The 25,914-nt window shown below is 54.9% G+C and overlaps 2 protein-coding genes across 4 annotated transcripts in view; both read right to left on the minus strand.

The window, feature by feature from the left end:
* The window catches only part of UNC119 (unc-119 lipid binding chaperone), a 46,473-nt gene extending 40,429 nt beyond the window's left edge, over positions 1 to 6,044 (minus strand). Inside the window, exon 1 of one of the 3 annotated variants that reach the window (XM_025188645.3) lies at positions 5,759 to 6,044. In XM_025188645.3, the coding sequence (XP_025044430.2) occupies positions 5,759 to 5,924 (166 nt within the window). In that variant the 5' untranslated portion in view covers positions 5,925 to 6,044. The remainder of the gene's footprint in view (positions 1 to 5,758) is intronic. The other 2 variants (XM_025188643.3, XM_025188644.3) reach the window with 2 other exon arrangements.
* A 7,516-nt stretch (positions 6,045 to 13,560) lies between these two features.
* Positions 13,561 to 24,545, minus strand: PIGS (phosphatidylinositol glycan anchor biosynthesis class S). Its single transcript, XM_075904429.2, has 12 exons — positions 24,431 to 24,545; positions 23,403 to 23,542; positions 22,371 to 22,482; positions 20,444 to 20,533; positions 19,826 to 19,917; positions 19,027 to 19,222; positions 18,452 to 18,594; positions 18,239 to 18,353; positions 17,699 to 17,844; positions 17,176 to 17,276; positions 16,611 to 16,821; positions 13,561 to 14,925 (listed from the first exon to the last, which is right to left on the minus strand). The coding sequence occupies exons 1-12, from the start codon at positions 24,447 to 24,449 to the stop codon at positions 14,650 to 14,652; spliced, it is 1,641 nt and encodes a 546-aa protein (XP_075760544.2). The 5' UTR covers positions 24,450 to 24,545; the 3' UTR covers positions 13,561 to 14,649.
* Between the last annotated feature and the right edge of the window lie 1,369 nt (positions 24,546 to 25,914).

The raw sequence follows: 25,914 nt of genomic DNA on the forward strand, positions 1-25,914 counted from the left end.
GTGTGGCTATAAGAGCAAGTGATCAATCCTACTAATAGCAAATCAAACGGTACACTCGCCTTCCATTTAATCTATCTGGAGCACTGCCAGAGGTGAGTTTGTGGAGGAGACATAGTGCTTCAGTAACAGCAGCCCTGCGTTCTTCACAGAGCCAGCTCTGGACAGGTCTGGTGCAGGTCAGTGCAGTGGAACTGAGGGAGAGTTTTGCATGAAGAGGACACAACACACTCAGTATCATTACTTGGACACCTCCCACCTCAAGCTTATTAGGGACAGGGAAATCTTGAGAACACAGCTCAGCTGGCTGCATACTTCAGCAAACAGAAGGAGCTTCCAAATGGGATGCAAGTGTTCTTTTGCCAAAGAGCTCACCCTGCCAGCTGCCCTGAGCAATCTAAAGGCAGATGCCTTGTGAGGATTTTTCAGTGGCTCCTTAAGGACCAGAGACCTCCTTCCATCCACTTATGGGTTCATAACAGGGCTCACACAGTACATGCATGGATGGCTCAGCACTAAGCTGGTTTTTATTGTCAGTGGGTATTACTCTGGTAATTGCTCAGTAACCAGCTAGGGTGTTGGAGAGAGCAGCTGTTCCTCTTACATAAGCCCACAGCATTTTAGACAGAGCTCTTCCAGTTCCACCAGCCCAGCTCTGTCAGGGAGGCATGGAGAGAGGGAGCAGTTCAGTGCTAGCCCAAAGGGCACTCAAGTCCAAGGACTCTGAAGAGCAGCAATATGCATCCTGCATTCAGAATGATGTTTTCCCCAACCAGGGGCGACTGATTCCAAGTTCAACACACCAAGAAACAGTCACTGAGAGAAGTCCTGGGTCTCCTTCCTGCCCATCACAGGACATTAACAGTCAAGACCCTGGGGAACTAGCTCTTCCAGCTTTTGTCATGGTTGGCAAATTTCACCAGTGCCTCAGGAAACCTGGCGAGTGGCTGCACAAAGCAGAGTGGCCAGGGGATAAGAACACTCAGAGGACAAAGGGCAAGGAGAGCAGAGTTCCAAAGACCCAAAGCTTGTGTCAGCACCTAAGTCAGCCCGGCCCATGCTGGGCCCCAACCCATTAGAACCAGGTGAGCAGAAGACTCCTTAGCCCTGCTCAGCCATAGCCAGGATCCCTCAGCACAGGAGACAAGCAAATCTCCCCAAGGTCAAGTCACCTTATCTGCAGGATTGTAACAGAATACAGGGTGTGAAATCTGTCCTGAAATGCAAGGCTAAGTCTGTCTCAACTCTTAGGGGTTACACTATGACCTTCACAGGGCAGATTATCCCACATCTCCCTGCTGAGAGTGAAGGGGGCGGGGCTTGCACCTTCCTCTGGGGCATCTAGTGACTGTGGGTAATAGGACATTGGAGGATACGGATCCCTAATCAGATCCAATCTGGCTCCTGCTGCATGCACTGGACCTGTGAGAGGAAACCCATGAAATGGCCAGTGTTCAGTTTGGGATTTTCTGAGTGCTACACTAAAACCATGGAGACCTCATGCAGTGTTTAGAGTCAGCTCTGGGCTGGGAAAATTGCCTAAAGCAACTAGGTTGGTCCACAGGGCGTAGGGGAGCTGAATTTGAGAACAGTTGGCAAGAGAACAATTGTGTGCACTTGCATTTCACACATCTCCTCCAAGTGCCAGAGGAGGCTAGAGTACATTTCCCTGCCAGACTGGCACACCTCAATCACCCGTTGTGCCCCAGCAGCAGGAAAGGGATGAGACTGGAAGGGCTATAAGCCTCCCCACTGAAGCCAGCCTTCCCATCCCTGCAGCACCTTGCATGAGGAGAGGAAGGACTGCAAGAATGGCTGGATGTTTTCAGTACTCTAGGTGGCACTGAGCAGCCAGGTGCCAACTATCTGACATTCTATAGATTTCAATTATTTACACAATAGGAATGAAAAAGGAGCCTTAGGCTCTCAGGCGAATGCTGTCCAAAAGAGGAATGGCACTGAAGAGCACTCTTCAAAAAATATCCTTTTGCACTTCCAGGGTGCCAGTGATAGATACCATAGGGAGGATCAATGCACCAGGATTTGATGCAGACCTCATGCATCTCTTGAGCTCCACCAACTGCATGTGGGGGGACAGGCTGCATCTGCAAACCATTGAATTCCACATGTGCCTTTGCTACAGCCCCTGCCCGGCACACTCCTTAAGTGCCCGTGGGAAGGCTTGGCACCAGCCAAATACAATACTAGTCCCACTTGAGATCAAGTGGAGCAGTCACACAAACTGAGTCATTCTGCACAGCCTAGTGACAAAGAACCAAGGCCCCTGGAGTGAGAGTGGGCTCCCTACAAGAACCAAGCTCTCAGGGTCTCTCAGGCACCTGCTCAAGCAGCACCAAGGGAGGTAAGTGATAGAAATGTAGCCGTGTTAGTCTGGGGTAGTTGAAGCAAAATGCAGGACAATGTAGCACTTTAAAGACTAACAAGATGGTTTATTAGATGATGAGCTTTCGTGGGCCAGACCCACTTCCTCAGATCAAAACAAGGGAGGTAACTAATGCTTGCTTTGTTTCTGGGAGTCCCGTCCTGGAGAAGGCTCAACAGTTTGCTCCCAGCCAGATATGCAATTTGGAGCAACAAATGTAAGCTTCTCAACTTTGCATCAGGCTGCTAGATCTGGGCGAGAAGAATGCTTTACAAGCGCCACAACGGGAAGGATGTGTTAGTGTCAGACGGCAATCTATACTTGTGTGTTCCCTTAAAAACTCTACTGAGAGCGCACACCGACATATCAATCATTAGATGAACTCTAACCCCAGACATGGCTGCCAAGCACCACTGCCAGTTACATGGATTGGTGTACAATGCTTGTTGAAACACTTAAAACGCTTGTTTAATCACCAGTTTCAGTGACCTGCGGCAACTATACCAGTGTTTGCCCAACGACAAACAACGTACCTCCGCTCTAACCATGGGACATGAGACCCATGTCCTCCATGCACAGCGTATGAGACCGGAGTCACCGACAGCACACATCCCAAGTATCTTAGCTGGGCGTTGGGGAGGACTCTTTCCCCCAGAGCCATTGAGTGTTAACAGCCACTCTTCAGAGACCCATGCTGCTGCTCCCCAAGAACAGAAGATCTGGGTGGGACCTCTCCCTGCCCCTAGATCCTTCACACACAGCTGTCCAGGGAGCACTCACAGGGGATACCCATCCCCTGCTCAGCCTTCCAAGCCCTACTTCCTCAGAGCCACCAACATCACTCAGGTGCATTTTAGCACCAGACTCTTTGGGGCTCCTGTTCCAAACACCACCAGCCAGGCATGAGGCTCAGAGGGGAGTACCAGGAGTAACCCCCTCTCCTGTATCTGCAGAGCCCTGCCACTGTGAGGCCCCAACTGCACAAGGCTTAGGAGCAGAGCTGGCCTGGGCTTTAGCAGGGCCTCTTTGGGACCCTGGCTAGCCACCAGACCAGGAATGCCACTTCTTCAGAGCTTTGAGCTCTACTAGCAACCCCTTTCTTTCTCTCTGCTCCAAGAGCTGCCATCTGCAATGGAAAGTGGCAGAATCCTACCCACGAATCAGTAGCAATGTCATGATGGAAAGAAACAATTGTTTTCATTTCTTGCACAGAGAGTGAAGCCTGCCCGAGCTGGGATACAGCATCCCTTTCACTCAGGATCAGCCCCACTGCATCCACCCGGCATTCTAGGCACAAGCCCAGGGATGGCCTAGTCCTACGCCTAATGGTGTCTGCATTATAAAAATCAATCCCTCATGGAGGTTGGGTCCATCAATGGCTATTAGCCAGGAAGGGTAGGGATGGTGTCCCTCGCCTCTGTTTCTCAGGAGATGGGTGACATGGGAGGAATCACGTGAGGATTACCTGTGGTGTTCCCTCCCTCTGGGGCATCTGGTATTGGCCGCTGTTGGCCAACAGGATACTGGGCTAGATGGACAGGTGATCTGACCCAACCTGGCCGTTCTTACGTTCTTGGTACTTCTGTGATCAGCAGAGGCCAGAAAGACTTGAACCCCCAAGTCCCATTGCAACATGCTAGAGGCACACGGCTGGAAAGCACAACAGCCTGTTCCTCATCAATCAGCAGGGCTAATAACTCAGATGTGTTACCCCACAGTGACTAGCCTCCAAAGGACTGGTTCCCCCTTTGAACCTACACAGCACAAGGGGTCACCTGGAGGCATTCTCCTGCCCTCTGCGCAAAGTCCCCAGTAGAGACCAGCAGCTCCATGGATACTTTGTGCATGGAGGAAGAGAAGCTCAGAGAGCAAAGACTCTCTTCCACAGCCATAACCTGCCCCTCCTCTTGCAGCAGTGACCAACATAGGGCATGTGGGCTCTCAGCAAAGCCAGCTGAACAGAAGAGGAGTTTAAGAACAGACTATGGCAGAATCACAAAGCGATTTAGAAGGCACAGAAAACCCCACGCGAAACTATTTTAAGGAACAATCCTGGGTTACAAGCTTAGCAAACCATGGTTTTTCTCCCTGATCCTCTTCCCCACCCCAAGCCAAGTGGAAGGTGGGAAAGTCACTGCAGCTCCCCCCATCCAGTGAGTTACGTTGATGCTGTTCACCCCCAACTCCACAGCCAGGCACAATGGCAAGAAGTGCCATCACCATTCAGTGCTGCCCCCAGCACCCAGGGCTCTGCCCACAGGGCTGGCTCATGCATAGCTGTCTTGCAAACACAGGAAACCAGGCCACTGAAACTGCAGATTGAACTTCAGACCAGGGCAGGTGTCTCTGGGCATCAGCTAGGGAACATGCAGCACAAAGCCACCACCTCAAGCTGTCCCATAGTCTGTCCACACGGACAGAGAAACATTGTGTCCCACTGAAGCTGTCCCCTCTAACAACAAAGCTAAAGGCTGAAGGAGCTGCGTGCTTCTGAATTCGGAGACTTAGTTGGCCCTGCATTTTCAGGGTTTAAGCACCAGCTCCTCAGCCTACACCATCAATGCCCCCCTCTTCGGGGGAAGGTGCTGTCCTGTGCCACCCCTTTGTCCTCAGGCAGCCCCCAGAGACACAGCCCACATGCAGTAAATACCCAGTGGCAGGGCTGGCCTTCGGGAGATGGAGCGAGAGGACAGACAAAATTCAGCAGGTCTCCGACGTACTCCCCACCTCCGCCCTTGCCCAACTGGGCAAAGCAGGGCCTCTGCCCTGGCACAGACTGCTGGGCACACAGACAGGAGGGAAGGGCCGGGCCAGGCTAGCAGAGGCCTTAGGGAACAAGGGGTCACTCCAGCCAAATGGGGACTGGAAACAAGGCAGGAGCCCTATGCAAGCCCAGGGCCCCAGCCAGCCCGCTGCAGGGTGGGCACACCTCCCCCTGCAGGGACTGGTAACAAGGCAGGAGCCCTATGCAAGCCCCGTGCCCCAGGGCCCCAGCCAGCCCGCTTCAGGGTGGGCACACCTCCCCCTGCAGGGACTGGAAACAAGGCAGGAGCCCTATGCAAGCCCCGTGCCCCAGGGCCCCAGCCAGCCCGCTGGAGGGTGGGCACACCTCCCCCTGCAGGGACTGGTAACAAGGCAGGAGCCCTATGCAAGCCCAGGGCCCCAGCCAGCCCGCTGCAGGGTGGGCACACCTCCCCCTGCAGGGACTGGAAACAAGGCAGGAGCCCTATGCAAGCCCAGGGCCCCAGCCAGCCCGCTGCAGGGTGGGCACACCTCCCCCTGCAGGGACTGGCACCCCCGAGGAAGGGGAAGCGAAGGGGCAGGCCGGGCCCACGGGGGCGGGCCCCTCTGCAGGGGCAGGCCGGGCCGAGCACTCACCGCCCGTGATTTTCTGCAAGCCCAGCACGTCCTCGGGGCCGATGAGCGGCTTGCGCAGCAGCTCCTGCTCCTCGGGGCCCGCCGCCCCGCCGCCCCGCTTCACCCGCATGGCCGCGCTGTCCGGCCGGCCCGCGCGACTCTCGGCGCGCAGGGCGGGCTCACTCATCCCCCGCCCGCGGCTTCGGCGTCTTTGCCGGCAGAGCCCAGCTGCCGCCGATCCGCCCGGGCCTAGCTCCGCCCGCGGCGGGTGGGGCCACGCGGCCCCTCCCCGCCCTCAGTGGCCGGGAGTTCCACCGACCCTGCCTGTCTGCCCCGTCTCCAGCCCAGCCGCGGTGCTGTCAATGCCCCCGCCGGGCTGCGGCCAGATGCTGGCTGCCTTCCCTCCAAGCCAGCAGAAACCGGCTACCGCGGCCAGGGAAAGACATGCTCGGTTGCCTTCCCGCAGGCCAGTCTGTAAGTCCCCTCCACTCAGCGCCCCACTGCCTGCCCTCATCCCAACTCTTCTAGGGCAGAAATGGCAGAGGGTGTGGGGAAGGGGCTTTCTGGTCAGGTTGCTAGAGGGGAAGCCTGCGAATCAGTCTAAAGTGCAGATGATACACACGGGAGGTTCAAGGGCTTTCTGCAGTTCACAGCCATCCTCTATATAGCCCCTTCTTCTGTAAGCCAGTTTTCAGAGGACTGTGACTCAGCTGCAGGAGCAAGACAAAGGCTAGAGCAGTGGTGAGCAACCTGCAGGCCATGGGCCATATGCAGCCCGTCAGGGTTCTGTGTGTGGCTTAAGAGACATTTCATTCACCAGTGTCCACATCCGGAGGGTCAGATTATGCTAGTTTCTGTCTCTGTCATTTTTTCCCCTACCACTATTACTAAAGTGACAAGGGCATAGGAAGGGAGGGCTGGTCACACGCAACACTGACTGTGAGAGTTCTGTGCTCTCTGCATCCAAAGTGCTGTTCCAGTTCAATTGGCACACCCCACAAATTCCAGTTAGCAAAACTACCCCACCCCAGAAGACCACCTTGATTATAAGTCTTGTGGCCAACTGAGATGAAGAGCCTATGCTGCCTGTTGTTGGTATAGAGCTTGCAGTCACTGCCTGACCCCTCTCCTCTTCCCAAATACTTTAAGCAGTGTGGAGCTGCTGGAATTTTTAATCCAGAAATTTCTTATGCTTCTATTTCTGAAAAGTAGCTGTTTAGACCCATCAGGATGCTGGCTCACATCCTTATTTTAAATGAGATATAGCAAACTGAAAGGCATTTCCTAAGGAGATTTAATAGACATAATTAAGGTGGCTACTGTCAATCCAGACTAGTAGCAAATGCACATTTTAAAGAGAAAAGCAAAGGCAGTTGCAGGTTTATTTCACACTACTTCAATGTTTGCGCACGCACACACAGGTTACCTTACCAGTTCAGCTAGCCTTGCACTGGATGTGCCTGGAGTTGGATAATGCAACTTCAGGAACGGTGTAGGCCACGCAGCATCAAGTTGCAATTCAAAGAGCACTTGCTAGCAGTCTACACTGAAGTGTGTGATAGGTCATGCTGTATCCTCATTTTCAGCAGCAAAATTGAATCAAGAAGCTAGGAGTCCATTCAAATCCTGCTGCTAGGCCAATCCAGGCAGAAGTTAGTTCAGTTCTACCCAATGCTGCAAACTAATGGAAATACACCCAACTGCATCCTGATCCAACTCTCAGCCTCTTCCAGCCTTCTCCATTACCAAAACAGAAGTGGGGCTGGCTTTCAGCAACACTGCTTCTCATTCAAAGTAACACTGGCTGTACCTGGAACATAATGGACAGCTGAAACTTCACTCTGTTAGGAGTTTCAGGCCCCATGCAGTAGGAATAGTAAGTACAGCAGGTCAAGTTATGCTAACAATACTAGGTGGTTGCGTCTAGACTGGCAAGTCTTGCCAGCTGTCTATACTGGCCGCTTGAATTTCCGCAAGAACACTGACGATCTCATGTAAGATTGTCTGTGTTCTTGCGGAAATGCTATGCTGCTCCCATTCGGGCAAAAGCCCTCTTGCGCAAAAGCATTTGCGCAAGAGGGCCAGTGTAGACAATGCGGTATTGTTTTGCGTAAAAAAGCCCCAACTGCGAAAATGGCGATCAGGGCTTTCTTGTGCAAAACTGCATCTAGATTGGCATGGACGCTTTTCCGCAAAAAGTGCTTTTACGGAAAAGTGTCCGTGCCAATCTAGATGCTCTTTTCCACAAATGCTTTTAACGGAAAACTTTTCCGTTAAAAGCATTTGCAGAAAATCATACCAGTCTAGACATAGCCGGCAAGGGGATCAGGATGAAACAGCAGGAGCTGGATTGAGGTGGGGGTAGTGGAATGGGGGAGGGGAGGTAAGAGGGCAGTAGGAGCTGCTGCCCATGACTGAAGCCCTGGTGCCTCATTACACCTCACTGGTGTAGCGTAGGTAGGAAACAGCCCAGACGGCTCTGATTCCACAGCTGTGTTTTGAGACATCTTGCCTGCTACAACTGCCCTTTTCGGGTAAGACTGCTGGATAAAGGAAGCAGGCCACAGTGGGTATCAGAATCAGTGGTTATGAGATGGATCTAGTTACTGACCAATCAAGAGGACTGCATGCTACAAACCACACAGGATAAGATTCTAGCCAAGAGCACTGCTTGGTGCCTCAGACCTGTCTGCTTTGATTGTTCATTTCAAGGCAGCTCAGTTAGGGAGGACAGCTTGCAGCCTAGAATCATAGAGCTGGAAGAGACCTCAGAAGGTCATCAAGTCCAGCCCCCTGCTCTATGCGGGACCAATTCCAACTAAATCAACCTGCCAGGGCTTTGTCAAGCCGAGACTTAAACATCTCTAGGGATGGAGACTCCACTACTTCCCTAGGTAACCCATTCCAGTGCTTCACCACCCTCCTAGTGAAATAGTTTTTCCTAAAATCCAACCTGGACCTCTCCCACCACAACTTGAGACCATTGCTCCTTGTTCTGCCATCTGTCACTACTGAGAACAGCCTCTCTCCATCCTCTTTGGAACCTCCCTTCAGGAAGTTGAAGGCTGCTATCAAATCCCCCCTCACTCTTCTCTTCTGCAGACTAAACAGACCCAACTCCCTCAGCCTCTCCTCATAAGTCATATGCTCCAGCCCCCTCATCATTTTGGTTGCCCTCCGCTGGACCCTCTCCAGTGTGTCCACATCCTTTTTGTAGTGGGGGGCCCAGAACTGGACACAATACTCCAGATGTGGCCTCGCCAAAGCCGAATAAAGGGGAATAAAGACATCTCTGGATCTTCCGGCAATGCTCCTCTTAATGCAACCTAATATGCCATTAGCCTTCTTGGCTACAAGGGCACACTGGTGACTCATATCCAGCTTCTCATCCACAGTAACCCCCAGGTCCTTTTCTGCAGAACTACTACTTAACTGGTTGGTCCCCAGCTTATAACTATGCTTGGGATTCTTCCGTCCCAAGTGCAGGACTCTACACTTGTCCTTGTTGAACCTCATCAGATTTCTTGCGGCCCAATCTTCCAATTTGTCTAAGTCATTCTGGACCCTATCTCTGCCCTTAAGTGTATCTACCTCTCCCCGCAGCTTAGTGTCATCCGCAAACTTGCTGAGGGTGCAATCCATCCCCTCATCCAGGTCATTAATAAAGATATTGAACAAAACCGGTCCTAGAACCGAACCTTGGAGCACTCCGCTAGAAACTAACCACCATCCTGACATCGAGCCGTTGATTACTACCCGCTGGGCCAGGCCTTCTATCCATCTTTCTATCCATTTTACCGTCCATTTATCCAATCCACATTCCCTTAACTTGCTGGCAATATTGTGGGAGACTGTATCAAAAGCCTTGCTAAAGGCAAGGTATATCACATCCACTGACTTCCCCATGTCCACCGAGCCAGTTACCTCATCATTGAAGCTAATCAGATTGGTCAGGCACGACTTGCCCTTTGTAAATCCATGCCAACTATTCCTAATCACTTTCCTCTCATCCAAGTGCCACAATATGGATTCCTTAAGGATCCCTTCCATGATTTTTCCAGGAACCGAGGTAAGACTGACCGGCCTATAGTTCCCTGGATTGTCCTTCTTCCTTTTTTTGAAGATGGGCACTACATTTGCCTTTTTCGAATCCGGGATTTCTCCCGATCTCCACGACTTTTCAAAGATAATGGCCAAAGGCTCCGCAATGACATTTGCCAAACCCCTCAGTACCCTCGGATGCATTAAATCTGGGCCCATGGATTTGTGTATGTTTAGCTTTTCTAAATAGTTCCTAACCTGTTCTTTACCCACCAAGGGCTGTCCATCTTCATCCCATCTTGCGTCACTTAGCGCAGAAGTCCAGGAGCCAACCTTGTCCATGAATACAGAGGCAAAGAAAGCATTGAGTACTTCAGCTTTCCCCACATCATCTGTCACTAGGTTACCTCCTTCATCCAGTAGGGGCCCCACACTCTCTCTGATCACCTTCTTCTTCTTAACATGCCTGTAGAAACCTTTCTTGTTATCCTTCCCATCCTTAGCCAATCACAATTCCGTTTGCGCTTTTGCCTTCCTGATAACCCCCCGGCATTCTCGAGCTAGACATTTAAACTCCTCCCTGGTCATTTGTCCAAGTTTCCACTTTTTGTAAGCTTCCTTTTTGTGCTTAAGTTCACCAAGGATTTCCCCTGTAAGCCAATCCGGTCTCCTACCACGTTTGCCTCTCTTGCTACGCGTCGGGATGGTTTCTTTCTGTGCCTTCAATAAGGCTTCTTTAAAATACTGCCAGGTCTCTTGGACTCCTTTCCCCTTCATGTTAGCATCCCAAGGGATTCTGCCCATCAGATCTCTGAGGGAGTCAAAATCTGCTTTTTTGAAGTCCAAGGTGTGTATTTTACTACTCTCTTTTCTTCCTTTGGTCAGAATCCTGAAATCTACCATCTCATGATCACTGCTTCCCAGGTTGTCACCCACCTCCCCTTCCCCTATTAGTTCTTCCCTGTTTGTGAGCAGGTCAAGCTGCGCACGGCCCCTGGTCGGATCCTTCAGCACTTGCGTCAAGTAGTTATCCCCAACATTCTCCAAAAACTTCCTGGATTGCCTGTGTACTGCCGTATAGGTTTCCCAACAGATGTCGATGCTAACAGATGCTATGCCTGGGGCACAGCAGAGCACGGACAAGGAGAGACAGCTGAGACTTAGTGCAGACATACATAAGGATCTTGCGCAAAACGGACCCATCCACACTGCTTGTTTTTGCACAAAAAGTGACTGGAAGAGATTATGCAAATGAAGCATGAGAAAATGCTAATACATGCTTCATTTGCATTGCCTCTTCTGGCAAAACTCTTAGGCTGCGTCTAGATTGGCATGATTTTCCGGAAATGCTTTTAACGGAAAAGTTTTCTGTGAAAAGCATTTTCGGAACAGAGCGACTAGATTGGCACAGATGCTTTTCCGCAAAAGCACTTTTTGCGGAAAAGCGTCCGTGCCAATCCAGACGCGCTTTTCCGCAAAAAAGCCCCGATCGCCATTTTCGCAATCGGGACTTTTTTGCGGAAAACAAATCTGAGCCATCTACATTGGCCCTATTGCACAAAAGCTTTACGCAAAAGGGACTTTTGCCTGAATGGGAGCAGAATAGTATTTCCGCAAGAAGCACTGATTTCTTACAGTAGGAAGTAAGTGCTTATGCGGCAATTCAAGCAGCCAGTGTAGACAGCTGGCAAGTTTTTCCAGAAAAACGGCTGATTTTCTAGAAAAACTGGCCAGTCTAGACACAGCCATAGTGTAGACATAGCCATGAAGTTCGCAAACCTACCCGAGAGCTTAGCAAGGATGCAAAGGGTTACATGGATAAGCCTTGTGGATAAGGGAGAAGCGGTGGATGTCATATACCTAGACTTTAGTAAGGCATTTGATACGGTCTCGCATGATATTCTTATTGATAAACTAGGCAAATATAACTTAGATAGGGCCACGATAAGGTGGGTGCATAATTGGCTGGATAACCGTAGTCAGAGAGTTGTTGTTAACGGTTCTAAATCCTGCTGGAAAGGGATAGCAAGTGGAGTTCCTCAAGGGTCTGTTTTGGGACCTGTACTGTTCAATATCTTCATCAATGATGTAGATATTGGGATAGAGAGTACGCTTATTAAGTTTGCAGATGATACCAAACTGGGCGGGGTTGCAACTTCTTTGGAGGATAGGGACATAATTCAAAATGACCTTAGCAAGTTAGAGAAATGGTCAGAGGTAAACAGGATGAGGTTTAATAAAGAGAAATGCAAAGTGCTCCACTTAGGAAGGAACAATCAGTTCCATACATACAAGATGGGAAGCGACTGTCTAGGAAGGAGCATGGCGGAAAGGGATCTAGGGGTCATAGTGGACCACAAGTTGAATATGAGTCAACAGTGTGATGCTGTTGCAAAAAAAGCAAATATGATTTTAGGTTGTATCAACAGGTGTGTTGTAAGCAAAACTCGTGAAGTCATTCTGCCACTCTACTCTGCACTAGTTAGGCCTCAGCTGGAGTACTGTGTCCAGTTCTGGGCACCACATTTCAAGAAAGATGTGGAGAAATTGGAAAGGGTACAGAGAAGAGCGACAAGAATGATTAAAGGTTTAGAGAACATGACCTATGAAGCCAGGCTTCATGAACTGGGCTTGTTTAGTTTGGAAAAAAGAAGATTAAGGGGGGACATGATAGCGGTTTTCAAATATCTAAAAGGATGTCACAAGGAGGAAGGAGAAAATTTGTTCCTCTTGGTTTCTGAGGACAGGACAAGGAGTAATGGGCTTAAAGTGCAGCAGGGGAGGTTTAGATTGGACATTAGGAAAAAATTCCTAACTGTCAGGGTGGTCAAATATTGGAATAAATTGCCAAGGGAGGTGGTGGAATCTCCCTCTCTGGAGATATTTAAGAACAGGTTAGACAGACATCTGTCAGGGATGGTGTAGACAGAGCTTGGTCCTGCCTTGAGGGCGGGGGGCTGGACTCGATGACCTCTCGAGGTCCCTTCCAGTCCTATTATTCTATGATTCTATGTCAGAAGTATCGAAGGGGACTCCAGGCAGAGGGCAGCCAAGCGCAGTGAAGTATTTATGCAGAATGGGATGCCACCACACAGTTCAGTCATACTTGGGAGGAACTAAGCAGTCTTTGGGCACCAGGGAATCCATTGCTGAGCACGTTCCAGCCCAATTGGCCATGGGGAGTAGTTTGCCACTGCCTACCAGAGTGTGGAGAACTGAGTCAGACTCCTCTTGTCCCACAGTGCTCCATGGCCTACTCAGCTTGGCATCTGGTGCTCTGTGGTAGGTCATGGGGTGTTCTTTCACCCCGGTTTAATAGCCCACAGACCAGGCCCGCTCTGTTGTGGAGTTCCTAGAACCACTGGCTGCAGCTCCTTAGAAACCAGCACACAGAGTAGAAACTCGCAGGCCCTCTCATCCCACTTCTCCTCAGCCAGCCCAACACCCAGCGAACAGTTTCCCCTCTGTTCCACTTCACTGGCCCAGAACTGGACAGTTGCCTGCAGCCCTCTTCACCCACAGCAGAGCAGTAAGCTTCTTCCCCTCCAGAAGGGCAAACAAACATACTGGACAGGAGACTGGATCGAGGCAACTGGCCAGTGAGCAGCACGTCCCCACTGCCTGAGAACCTGATGGCCCAGAACCCATCCCATCCAAAACACACACGCCATCCCACAGAAGAGCAGCACTGGCTTGGGCTGCCCTGAAGGGCAGAATCTCTCCCAGGCCAGTGGGGTACAGGCTGCTCACATTCCCAGGTAAGGCAATCCCTCTCAGCACAGTCTAGTTTTTAGTTTTATTGAAAAGAAACTGTTTTGCCCACCATTCATCAGTGCATCACTCTCATGTTTGTCCCCTTGGCAGCCCGGGGCCCTCCGCTGGGACCAGCAGGCTGCCAGCTAAGAAACCCAAGAGGCACTTTCGGAGCATCCCTGAAGCATGAGCAGCACTCTCCTGCTCCAGTCCCTTCAAGGAAGCCCTACCCCACATGCAGGCACAGGCTGACCTATCCATGCCCCCTATACTAGGGGGAAGAAGCTGAGTCCAGCACATGCAGGTGGGGTTCTGCCAAGACCAAAGCTCTCAACAGGAGTAAAAGGAAGGTGCCCTCAGCTCTCCATGTCTCACCCTGCTAAGCAAGGCAACCCCAGGGGCAGGCCAGCTGGAGGCTGGGCTAGATGGGAGCACTCACAGGAGACAGAGACTCCAGAGCATCTTCCAGAAGCTAGCACCAAGCCTTCAGACTCACAGGAGAGCCCCAGGGTGAGCGCGCAAGCGGGCAGGGAGCCCCAGCAATCCCCGTTCTGCTGTCTGGTGGTACAGTCAGCTATAGGAACTAGAAAAAGTCGAAGCAGCCCAAGCTCACACACCTTGGACCCAACTGGCAGAAGCATTTTGCTCAGATGGCCAGTCACAGGCAGCTGTAGCCATGCTGCACTCCAAATCCCACAGGTGCTTCTGACTTGGTCTTGTGGGGTTCCTGCCAAGGAGCTCTTTCATGCAGATATTTGGGCTTGGGTTGGAGCCCACAACTCTAGGACCCTGTGAGGTGAAAGGGTCCTAGAGTCCAGGCTCCTGGCTAAGGATCCACACCACCACAACACAGCCCCTTAGCCTGAGTCAACTGGCCTGGGCCAGCTGCAGGTGTCAAAGGCAAACCCAGAGGTCCACATTGGGAAGTGGCCATGCTGGTTCAAAGCCTCAGTTTCTGTCCCAGCACCCTATTTCTGCCAGACTATCCCCACTGCCAGGATTCATAACAAATCATCTGAGTCCAGGCCCTTGAACTGGGTCCTGGCTGTTGCTACACAGACAGGCTGTTATGAGCTAGCTCTGAGCTCCCCTGCCCTATGGGGTAGCTGCAGACAGGCTCAGTCAGTTTTCATGGGCTCCTTCTTGCTCTGTGTGGCTTCCCGGAGGATCTTCACCAGGGACAGCAGAATGGGCACCGCCATGGGCAGGAAGAGTGGGATGTAGATGGCAAATTTCTGATCATCGGGGAAGTAGAGGAGATGCAGCAGCGAAGGGTCAAAGAAGGCCCGCTCGGAGGAGGTGACTGCCTCTTTGCTGGCCTGGAATGCGGTGCCCAGGTGGCCTGAGGCCAGCTCTAGCAGAGCAATCTGCGCTGATGCTACTGCACGGTATACCTGGATGGGAGCACACAGAGTCAGCACAGAGCAGCTCCTTGTCTGGTCCAAGCACTTCCAGGCACACGTGCGGTGGCTCAGCTCTGGCAGCCGTGGTGGCTGATTTTTGCATTGGGACTGAGGCAGTGGCAGGAGCTGGAGCATGAAGTGCCTCCTTCCCCCTCCCCTCAGCAATAGCAGTCCAGCTGCCCCCCTCCCACACGCAGCTAATTTTGCCGCCTGCGGCACTGAGGCAGCAGCAGAAAGTGCCTCCCTCCCACCTTGGTATTGGCGGCCCAGATGGGGCTCCACACTCCCCCCACCCCCCATGGGGGTGCAAGACATGCTTGAGGAGGGAGAGAGTGCAAAGGAGGAGGGAGCACACGACACCAATGGTTGCTCCCTCTGCCCGCATGGAAGTAATGGCCATGCTCCCTAGAGAGGGTAGCCTCTTTCTCTGGGGAGTGCGGAGGTGGGGTCACAGAGCAGGAGGGTGTTGGCATGGACTGTACAGGTCAGAGGTTAATGGGTCAAAGGATGCTAAGGAGGCACTGGGGAGCAAGGGGCTGGGTAGAGCTTAGGGGGACAGGAAACATGAATATGCAAATAAGATGTTACCAGTCCAACAAAAGTTTGTGAATGGGTTTGCCAGTCCACGGCATAAAAAAGGTTGCCGCTGCTCTAGTGACTCAAGCTGCTAGGCCTGATTCAGCCCTCTAGGACAGTGGCAGGTGGCTGCTGCAGGTCTGGGGGCCAGGGTGCACCCTGGACCCCTAACCCCTAGAGCCCCCATCCCTCCACTAACCACTGGGCCCAGCCACTGACCCCCCCCAGTGCCAGCCTGCTGTCCTCAGAGCCCCCCAGTGCCAGCCCCCCATCACCAAATGCCTCAGTGCCACCCCCCCCGCCCCAGTATTAGCCTCCTGTCTGTAGAGCCCCACTGCACCTAAACGCCCCAGAGCCTCCTCCCAATGCTTGGCCCCGTTATTAGCCCCATCCCCAGAGCCCTCCAGTGCCAGCCCTGCCCCCATAACCCATCACTACTAGCCCCACTTCCAAAACTCCCCAGTGTCAGCCCACCACCTCTTAGAGTTCCCTAATACTTGCCCTGCCCCCAGAGCACCCCAGTATTAGCTTCACCCCAGAGCTCCCCATTGCCAGTCCCCTGCCTCTTGACCCCCCCCCAGCACTAGCCCTGCCCCTGGAACTCCCAGTGCCTGCCCCCTCCTGCCCCCCAACTAGACCTGCGCTGCTTCTCAGCCACCAGCTGAATGCTGCTGCCCAAGTCACAGCTGCGCTAAGGCTGCCATGCTGGGCTCTGTCACACAGTGAACTGCTCTTCCACATCCAGGAGATCCCCCCACCCCTGGATGGCTGAGAGGTGGGGCAGGACATGCCTCTCCCAACAGACACAGCAGGAAGGGGGGGAAGAGAGTTGGGCGGTGCATCCCAGCCCCGACTCCCAGAGCCAGCAGGGCCTGGTAGCCAGCAGTTCACAAACTGGCACTAGCCCGCAGACTAGTGGTTGGGAACCGCTGCTTTAGGTTAATGGACTCTGACAATCGTTGCCTTCCCCCTCCCCAAGAGGGAAAATGATTACAGAAGATTGGGGAGACAAGGACTCTGGCAGCAGCAACATGTAGGGCTTTTGTGTGAGGCTGAAAGCCACCTGCCTGCCATGTGGGACCCTCCCAACAGCCACCCACCTCAGAAGCAACATCATCCTTGATGACAATGTTCCCGATCTTGTCTAGCAGCTGGGCCAGAGAGGTGAGAGTGGTGGACACTGTGGCAATGTTCTCAATTGTCCGGGTCCAAAGCAGGCGGTCCAGCTCCCAGTCAGCCAGCCCCTCGCTCCCAGGGCTCACCAACAGGAAGTCCTCTGGGAGTGGCTCCCGGGAGATGCCAAACAACAACCTGTGGCAGAGAAGGGCAGATCAGGTCACCAGGCCAGCTCTTCAATGGCTCGCACGCCCTGCAGCAGAGGCATGGAATGGGCACAGCTCTCAACTTCCTTTCCTGGAGCGAGTTCAACCACCAACACTACTGAACAGCCATCAGCCAGGGCAACTCCCTAGGGGGTGAGAGGAGCCCCAAGCCAGCCAGTGACCCAATGACGTTTATCCTCACGTTGCCAGAGGGCCTAGGAAAAGCACAGAGCTGCCAGAGAAGGGGGCGACATGGAGGCAGCATCTCAGCCTGAGGGGGCCATGCTGATCTGGTGGGACAGAACATAATGAATACCGAGAATGCAGGGAGCAACGTCCTTACCGTAGCTGGGCCAGGAACACCTCCATCACTTGCACCATGTCCACGTCTACCCGCAGCGGGAGAGAGGCCTTTTCAGGAGCTGGCTGGTCAATGTTGTACACCTACCAAGACAGCAAGAGGCAGCCTCTGCCCCACCACACAGGGTCCCCCAGCCGTTGTCCACAGCTCTCAGTCACCCTGCAGTGCTGAGCAGCTGTCTTATTCAGGCTATTGACAGAGGGCCTAGGCCCAGGCCCAGCCCAACTATCTCCTATCATAGGAAGGGTCAAGAAACTGATGCCAAGTGGAATAAGCTGATAGGGTGTGAGCATTGCTGAGCCATGGCAGGACACTGCTGGGCCTGGAGGAGCTCTCAAGCACAGCACAGGGCTCCAGCTGGCCAGCTCCTGCCAGTCACAGCCCCCAGGATGGAGGCAGGGGACCAAAGGGACGGCATAGGCCCTCCCACGGGAGCAGAGCGAGGCTTTGCTCATGCAGGGCATGGCAGGGCTGGGCCGGGCCAAGCCCAGCCCCTTCTCCTTACCATGATCCCACCCCAGCGGGGGCTGTGAAAGGCATTAGTTCCCACAGGAGCACCGTCTTTGTCCTGGATGTAGAGGGGGGAATGGACACGCTCTGGCACATACAGCAGGAAGTTCAATACGGGGTAGAGCGAAGTGGCACTAGAACCTGTAGCAACACAAAGTGACCCCCATAGCTTTTGTGGGGCAGTCCAATAGGGAAGCTGCTTGCAGAGCTCACCACCTGGAATGTTCCTGTGGGGCAGAACGGGACCTCCCCACCTCTCAACCTGTTCCTGAGAAGAGGTGTGTGGCCTGAGGGTTACATCGGTTCTTTCAATATTGCCCATATGTTGAGATCCTACGTGAGTCGCAAACAGCACGAATTCTGCTGGTCTCAGCGCAGGGCTGGGGAGAGGACTTTGCCTGCCAGCCTTTCCCCTCAGCAGCACCGAACACTCAAAGCTGCTTTGGGCAGGGAACTGGACTCCACCTCCTGAGGTCTCTGCCAGCCCTAGGATTCTGTGAAAGCAGCCACAGTAAGGACACAGGGTGGCACTTACCCAGCCTGGCTTCTACCGGATTAATGACGTGGGGGAGACTGTGTGCGCTCAGGATGAAGCTGGAGGAGGCCTTGTCAAAGCGGGGTGAGACCCCCAGGACGGCATAGTACAGGATCTGAGGGGATCACCAAGTAGATGAATGTTGTGGGAAGGAGACCATCTCTGTGGCCAGCCTGGGTGGAGGCACCTTCTCACTCCCACCCAGCCTCTCACCTGGGAGTCCACAGAGAAGTTGGCCACAGAGCCCAGCTTGTTGAGGAAAGGCTGCACATAGCTGCTGACAGCTGCCTCGATGTCCCAGTGCACATCATGGGACTTGGGGTCCGGGTTCAATAAGCTGAAGGTGATTTCGTATCCTGGGAGAGCAGAGGCTGCATCAACATCCCACTGCAGCAGCACATGCCAGGGCAGTACCTGCCCACAAACCAGGCTCAGTCTGGCCATGCCCAGGGCAGGAATGCCTGAGCACAATTCCAGATCTGAGCAGATGCCACATGGGAGAGAGAGAACAGAGCTACACTCCAAAGAATACCTGTGGGATCCAGCCTCACACTCCTAAGCTAAGCAGCTCCCAAGCAGTGGCACAAAGCACTATCAGGGTGGCTTGCCAGGACACACAGGGGTGTTTGTTAATCAAAGGGAGGGGGGGTGGCTGGGAATCCCAGGGTAAGGGAGAGGAATGTGGCCCACGTGGGCTCAGTGGTGCCCCCAGTCCTGCCCAGGGAAGACAGCATGCTGCAGAAAACCATGGAAACAGCTTCTTATGTCAGGTGCCCACAGCGTCCTACCCAGGCTGGATTTGAACGGGTGCCTTGTGTCCGTGGGCATGCGGTCAGACAAGGCAGTGGCGATAGAGTCAATGGTGAAGGACATGGCCTGCACAATCTGCTGCACCCGGGCACTAACAGCAGCCAGAACATCCCCTGAGCCTGGCGTACACCGCATCACAGCACTCCGGTGATTCCCGACGTACACGCCAACACCCTGCAGAGAAGGCAGGGAAGTAAATCAGGGCAGGATGTGTGACCCAGTCTTGCTCCTGGGAACAGAGCATACAGGGCTCAGTGCACCCCGGGCAGCCTGCATAGCCCCTAGCTGGGGTGCCCCACACCAACCCCTTCCTAGGTCTGGACAGCAGCCTCAGCCCTCAGGCAAAGAGGGTCTTGGACCCCACTGGCAGACACCTGGATTGGGACAGGAGATGGACCACTAATGTCGGAGGACAGCGGAGACACCACAAAATACACAGGCTAGCCATGCCCTTTCCTGCCTATGGGGCACACACCATGAACCATGGGAAGCTTTTCTGTTTATGCAGAGGGGTACCCTTCCATTAATGCCTCTTCCCTCTTAGATCATCCATTTCCCAGACCCCACCACGTGGCCCTTGTATTATGCCTGGAGGAAAGAGGGCGACAGGAAAATCGGGCATTTTTCTGGGCAGGTCCCTGTAGTGCACAATCCCTCTGGGGGGCAATCAAACTGCTCTCTTTCTCCAGGGACATCGCTTTCTCTCATGGGTAGCAGCAGGCAGCCCCAGAATGCTCTGAGCCCCATTCCTAGTCCCAACGTGGATGGATGCTGTACCTGAGGCAGTAGAGGGGAGGTTTCTGGGATCACGTATACAGTCAGAGCACCCAACAAGTCCTCCTGCAGTGGGTGCAGTGCAACGTCTGCCTCTGGGGCAAAGAAAAGAGTTAGCATTGTTGGGATCCTCACTCCACATCGCACATTCCAGGTATCATGGTAGCATCCATGGGGGATGGAGCAGAAGTTATCAGCTGTCCAAAGGAAATAATCCAGAGAGGAGAACCCCTCCCCCACTCCCAGCCCATAGAGGCAGGGATTACCTGGCTCCCTCACAACCCCCACTACAACACAAGTCTATCTCCACAGTCACAATCAGATCCCTGCACCCACCCCCCCAGGCTCCTGGAACCAACCCCGGAGCACCCATTCCTGTGCCCCAAGAGCTCCACATGGAGCTGATCAGTAGCAATCCTTGCAGGCCCTTTGCTCCTCATAACCAGCAGTGTTTCTGGGCAGCACAGCAGCAGCTTCCCCAGCTGCCAAATTACCACCCACCACCTGCATCTCGCTCAGGCCTAGCAACTGGATGGCATGGGAGAGTCAGGACTCCCTGCTCTTCACCAACTCTACCAAAGGCAGCCCAGTGCATCCTACAGAACCAGCATAAACCTGTACCTTCCACAGTGGCCACGGCCAAGGCTGCCTGCTCTGTGACGGTTGCACTCCGATAAGTCATCGCATAGCAGGACGTAACGCTTGCTTTTGCTGCAGAGAAGGGAGAGAGCCGGTGAGGCCACCTGGCCCTGTGTGTGTGCTCTCCAGCATCAGGGCCCAGCGCTGGCAATCCTAATAAGGAACCAGGGACGAATGGGGAACAGTACCTTCTCCTAGCTGGGCATTTGCCTTAAGTCTCCGCTCCCAGAGTTGGGCAAAGTCTCACTGCCCAGATGGTCCATCCCCATAGGCAGGACACTAATCTGTGTTCCCTGGGGTTGGCCCAGACTGATGTGTCACAAATAATGGGGTTCCCCTCTCTGGGGAGAGAAATTCAGGATGACCCACCCCACTGGCAAGGAGCTTCTTTTCCTTCCCTTTGTTTTACTCCAATTCTTGTTCTCCTCCTACCACACGGTGTATCCCCAGACACTCAGGAGCCCTGTGTTCCAAGCTACACTCAGCTCTCCGAACCTTCCCTCCAGCCCAGGGCGTTCAGTCTTTCTTACTCCAAGCCTGCAGGCTGGGATACCTGGGGAGGAGCAGTTCTGAGGGCAAAAGCAGGAAGCAGACCATGCTTCCTGCCCTTAACCCCACAAGCCTGTCTCTCTCTAGCCCAGTGCCTAATTGCTCTGGGGTCACAAGCAGCGTTCCCTCTAACATTATCCATCCTTGGCAGGTTCACATTTCTTATGTGCACCACCAATATTGAGGTTGTATGAGGATGTGCAGCATGTCCTAGTACAAACAAAAAACTAGGTATGAATATATATTTTAAACAGTAAATAGGTACGGAAGACAATATATTAAAACAAGGGATAAGTAACAAGGAGTAATGCTTAAGATGTTTATTTAATATGAAATCAAATAAAGAAAACTAACACTACTCTTAGAGTGCATGTATTATTGTCCTTTCTAACAACTCAAAAGCTAACAAACACACCAAAATGGGGCATACTGCAAATAGCTATATAAATAAATCAAAGACATAGCCATTAAATCTAAAAAATATGCAAAACTTTAAGCTGCTAAACAAATTATGAGTCATCTAGAAATAGTCATGCTCTCCTTGAAAATATTAATACAGTATTTACTGATACTGGAAAGGAGAGTGAAAGGCATTCACTCAGGCTTATACACTTTCTCTGGGGAATGTTTAGGATCCATGCTAGCCAAATGAAACAGAGATCTGTAAAACAGATAAAAGTTCTGGTTTGAAATTTTCACCGTGTGTGTATCACTAACTCAAAGAGTAGAAGCCTCCAGAATCCAACTCCAATTGAAAGCCAAAACAAATTAAACAGGATTCATGGTAAAGTTCTTCCAGTTTTAACAATTTACCATATATTAACTAGACACACAGGATTAAAAAAAACAACAACATTAAGATCAGAGTTTGCAAACATATACAACACAAAAAAAAGTTAAAAGAATCCTCTCCTTTCTTACCTTAAGCCATTAACATCTATGTAAACTTTGTTTGAAATTTGACCGTGCAAATGTCATGAGCTAGGCCTTTTGTTTCAGTATTTAAAAGGAGCCTAAAAGCTTTTAACTCACCTAAAATGTTGGAACTACCCCATACAGCCGGCCCCAGCCCAGGAGAGAGTCCTATGTCTGCAGCCCAAGGGGGGGGGGGCACATGGAGGAGCAGGAAGAAGCTGATACATATGGGAAATGGCTTTCAAGCCAGCTCTCCATGCATAGTGGCTCCTATGGAGCCGCCTGCCCCCCACCCCCTCAGTGCTGCCTTTTTATCAGAGGCAGCCGGGTGGGGGGCCGGAGCCAGTGCTACTCTCCCTCCCCCCACCCGCATGTAAACATGAAACTTCTAAAATTTCAAGAGGTTACATATTTACGCAAATACCCGGCAATCAGAGGTTCTTACAGTTTAACAGGTTCTCCTCCTCCTTTGTGTCTGAAAAAGGCAGTCTCCTCTGTTGAGCTCCGGACAGAGCTCCCTTGGCAAAAACCACGGAGATGGGCACAGTCAACTGGAACTGAGCAAAGAGCAGCATTACCTGGCAGTGCAAACCAGCCCCTCACTATCATCCCAGCTTCTGGCAACCCCCCACACCATCCTCACAGCCCTTCTGGGACCCCAGGGACACCCTGCATCACCCCCAGCCTACTCAGAGTCCCTGAAGCCCACTAGAACTTCAGTAATATCTGAACCCTGGGAAGGGAGACCGCTGAATTGCTGCTGCCACCAACTGGAAACTCCCGTGTCTGTATCAGGAGTCCATGCCAAAGAGCACAGACAAATACATGACATTTAATGAGGAGTGGCCACTGCAGGGCAACAAACTCCTGCCCAGATGAGCCAGTCCCTAGCACAGGCAGAGGGCTAGCAAAGCAAGACAGGTGCATTCAAATGGCACAGTTCTCTGCTTACCACTCTGCTCCTGATCCCAAAACCATTGCCCAGTAGAGGGGCCTGTATATAAGGGCAGTGCTGGGCCCTGGGAGGACTGAAAATAGGGCCCCAACAAGCACCACTCACTGCCACGGCTGGAAAGAAGGGCAAACAACAGCCAGGGCTCCTGGAGGCCTGTGGGTGTTACAGGCCAACCAACTTCCAGTCTAGGGAGAACATGCTGCAGGGCTTAGCACTGCGCTCAGCTGCGTGAGGACTGGGGTGAGAAGGGGCCTAGACTGCGAGAGGAACAAAGTGAAGTCAGCCTTGGGCTGGCTTTTTCCCCAGAGTGGGGGGGTGACCGCAGGTCACTCCTGAAGCCAGAGGCAAAGCAGGCTGCAACAAGGCTTGGATAAGAGTGGGACAGCTGGCTCCCTGCCAGAGGCTCCATGCTGCTCCACCCCATCTAGCGCAGGACTCCTGCCCCCTTCCCAGGGAGGCCAGCCATAGCCCACCAGCCAGCCAGGCAACCCTCTATCGCTCGCCACAGGGCCCAGCACCTACCCGGAGGGAGCCCAGTGCACTGATCCCCCCGTAGGGCAGCGAAGCTCGGTACGTCTCCGTTGTCTTCCACCAGAGCGGCAGCCCCAGCGCCAGGGCCACGGCGGCGAAGGAGAGGGCAGCGCGCGTCCCCCGCGCCTTCTCTGCGGGCGGGCAGACAGGCGGCAATGCAAAGGCCTGATGCCCAGGGCCCGGGCCCGACCCCCCCGAGCCCCCATGGCCTAGGTGGTGGGGCGCTGGCCCCGCCCACCAGGGAGCATCACCAGCGGCCCCTCAGACAGGCCAGACAAGGGCCCCCCCCCCGCCAGCCGGCAGAGTCAGAGCCCCCCCCCTGCAGCCCCCCCCGCCAGCCGGCAGAGTCAGAGCCCCCCCCTCCAGCCCCCCCCCCGCCAGCCGGCAGAGTCAGAGCCCCCCCCCCCTGCAGCCCCCCCTCCCCAGCCGGCAGAGTCAGAGCCCCCCCCTCCAGCCCCCCCCGCCAGCCGGCAGAGTCAGAGCCCCCCCCCCCCTCCAGACCCCCTCCCCAGCCGGCAGAGTCAGAGCCCCCCCCCCCCCCTCCAGACCCCCTCCCCAGCCGGCAGAGTCAGAGCCCCCCCCTCCAGCCCCCCCCCACCAGCCGGCAGAGTCAGAGCCCCCCCCTCCAGCCGGCAGAGTCAGAGCCCCCCCCTCCAGCCCCCCCCACCAGCCGGCAGAGTCAGAGCCCCCCCTCCAGCCGGCAGAGTCAGAGCCCCCCCCTCCAGCCGGCAGAGTCAGAGCCCCCCCCCCCCTCCAGACCCCCTCCCCAGCCGGCAGAGTCAGAGCCCCCCCCTCCCCCCCCCCCCCGCCAGCCGGCAGAGTCAGAGCCCCCCCCTCCAGACCCCCCTCCCCAGCCGGCAGAGTCAGAGCCCCCCCCCCCCCCCCCCTCCAGCCCCCCCCCGCCAGCCGGCAGAGTCAGAGCTCCCCCCTCCAGCCGGCAGAGTCAGAGCTCCCCCCTCCAGCCCCGCCAGCCGGCAGAGTCAGAGTCAGAGCTCCCCCCTCCCGCACCGGCTCCGCACCCGCCTCGTCAGCCGCCATCCTCTCGCTCTCCGCTCCCAGACCTCCAGAGGCGGGGCCTGCAGAGCCCAGCCACTCAAAAACGGGGGAACCAGCCGGCGACCAATTGACGCAGGGCGAGGAGCGGGGAGGGCGGGCGGGCGGCAGCCTGGACCAATCAACGCTGACTAAGCGCTGAAGCCCAGGTACGGGTCCCGCAGAGGGACACGCCGAAGCGGTTATCCCGCCCGCCACAGGGGCGAAGGGAAGGGAGGTGGGCGGGTCCAGGCGAGACCGGCCGCCCCGCCCCGCCCCGCGGGTCTTGTCGGCCGCAGTGCGCATCGCCGGGCACCGACTGCCCCCCCCCATGGGACCGCCCGGCCCCAGGCACTGCACCCCCCCATCGGGCTCCCCGTCCTCGGGGCACTGGATCCCCCCGCGTCAGGCTCCCCGGCCCCAGGCACTGCACCCCTCTCCCCCCCCGTCAGGCTCCCCGGCCCCAGGCACTGCACTCCATCTTCCGGGCACTGCACCCCTCTCTCCCCCCCCCCCCATCAGGCTCCCCGGCCCCAGGCACTGCACTCCATCTTCCGGGCACTGCACCCCTCTCTCCCCCCCCCCCATCAGGCTCCCCGGCCCCAGGCACTGCACCCCATCTTCCGGGCACTGCACCCCTCTCTCCCCCCCCCCCATCAGGCTCCCCGGCCCCAGGCACTGCACCCCATCTTCCGGGCACTGCACCCCTCTCTCCCCCCCCCCCCATCAGGCTCCCCGGCCCCAGGCACTGCACCCCTCTCCCCCCCCCGTCAGGCTCCCCGGCCCCAGGCACTGCACTCCATCTTCCGGGCACTGCACCCCTCTCTCCCCCCCCCCCGTCAGGCTCCCCGGCCCCAGGCACTGCACTCCATCTTCCGGGCACTGCACCCCTCTCTCCCTCCCCCCCCCCGTCAGGCTCTCCGGTCCCAGGCACTGCACTCCATCTTCCGGGCACTGCACCCCTCTCCCCCCCCCCCGTCAGGCTCCCCGGCCCCAGGCACTGCACTCCATCTTCCGGGCACTGCACCCCTCTCTCCCCCCCCCATCAGGCTCCCCGGCCCCAGGCACTGCACCCCATCTTCCGGGCACTGCACCCCTCTCCCCCCCCCGTCAGGCTCCCCGGCCCCAGGCACTGCACTCCATCTTCCGGGCACTGCACCCCTCTCCCCCCCCCGTCAGGCTCCCCGGCCCCAGGCACTGCACTCCATCTTCCGGGCACTGCACCCCTCTCCCCCCCGTCAGGCTCCCCGGCCCCAGGCACTGCACTCCATCTTCCGGGCACTGCACCCCTCTCTCCCCCCCCGTCAGGCTCCCCGGCCCCAGGCACTGCACTCCATCTTCCGGGCACTGCACCCCTCTCCCCCCCCCATCAGGCTCCCCGGTCCCAGGCACTGCACTCCATCTTCCGGGCACTGCACCCCTCTCTCCCCCCCCGTCAGGCTCCCCGGTCCCAGGCACTGCACTCCATCTT

Source organism: Pelodiscus sinensis, chromosome 21 (assembly GCF_052426305.1).
Source record: "Pelodiscus sinensis isolate ZL-2025 chromosome 21, ASM5242630v1, whole genome shotgun sequence".
Taxonomy (NCBI): Eukaryota; Metazoa; Chordata; order Testudines; family Trionychidae; genus Pelodiscus; species Pelodiscus sinensis.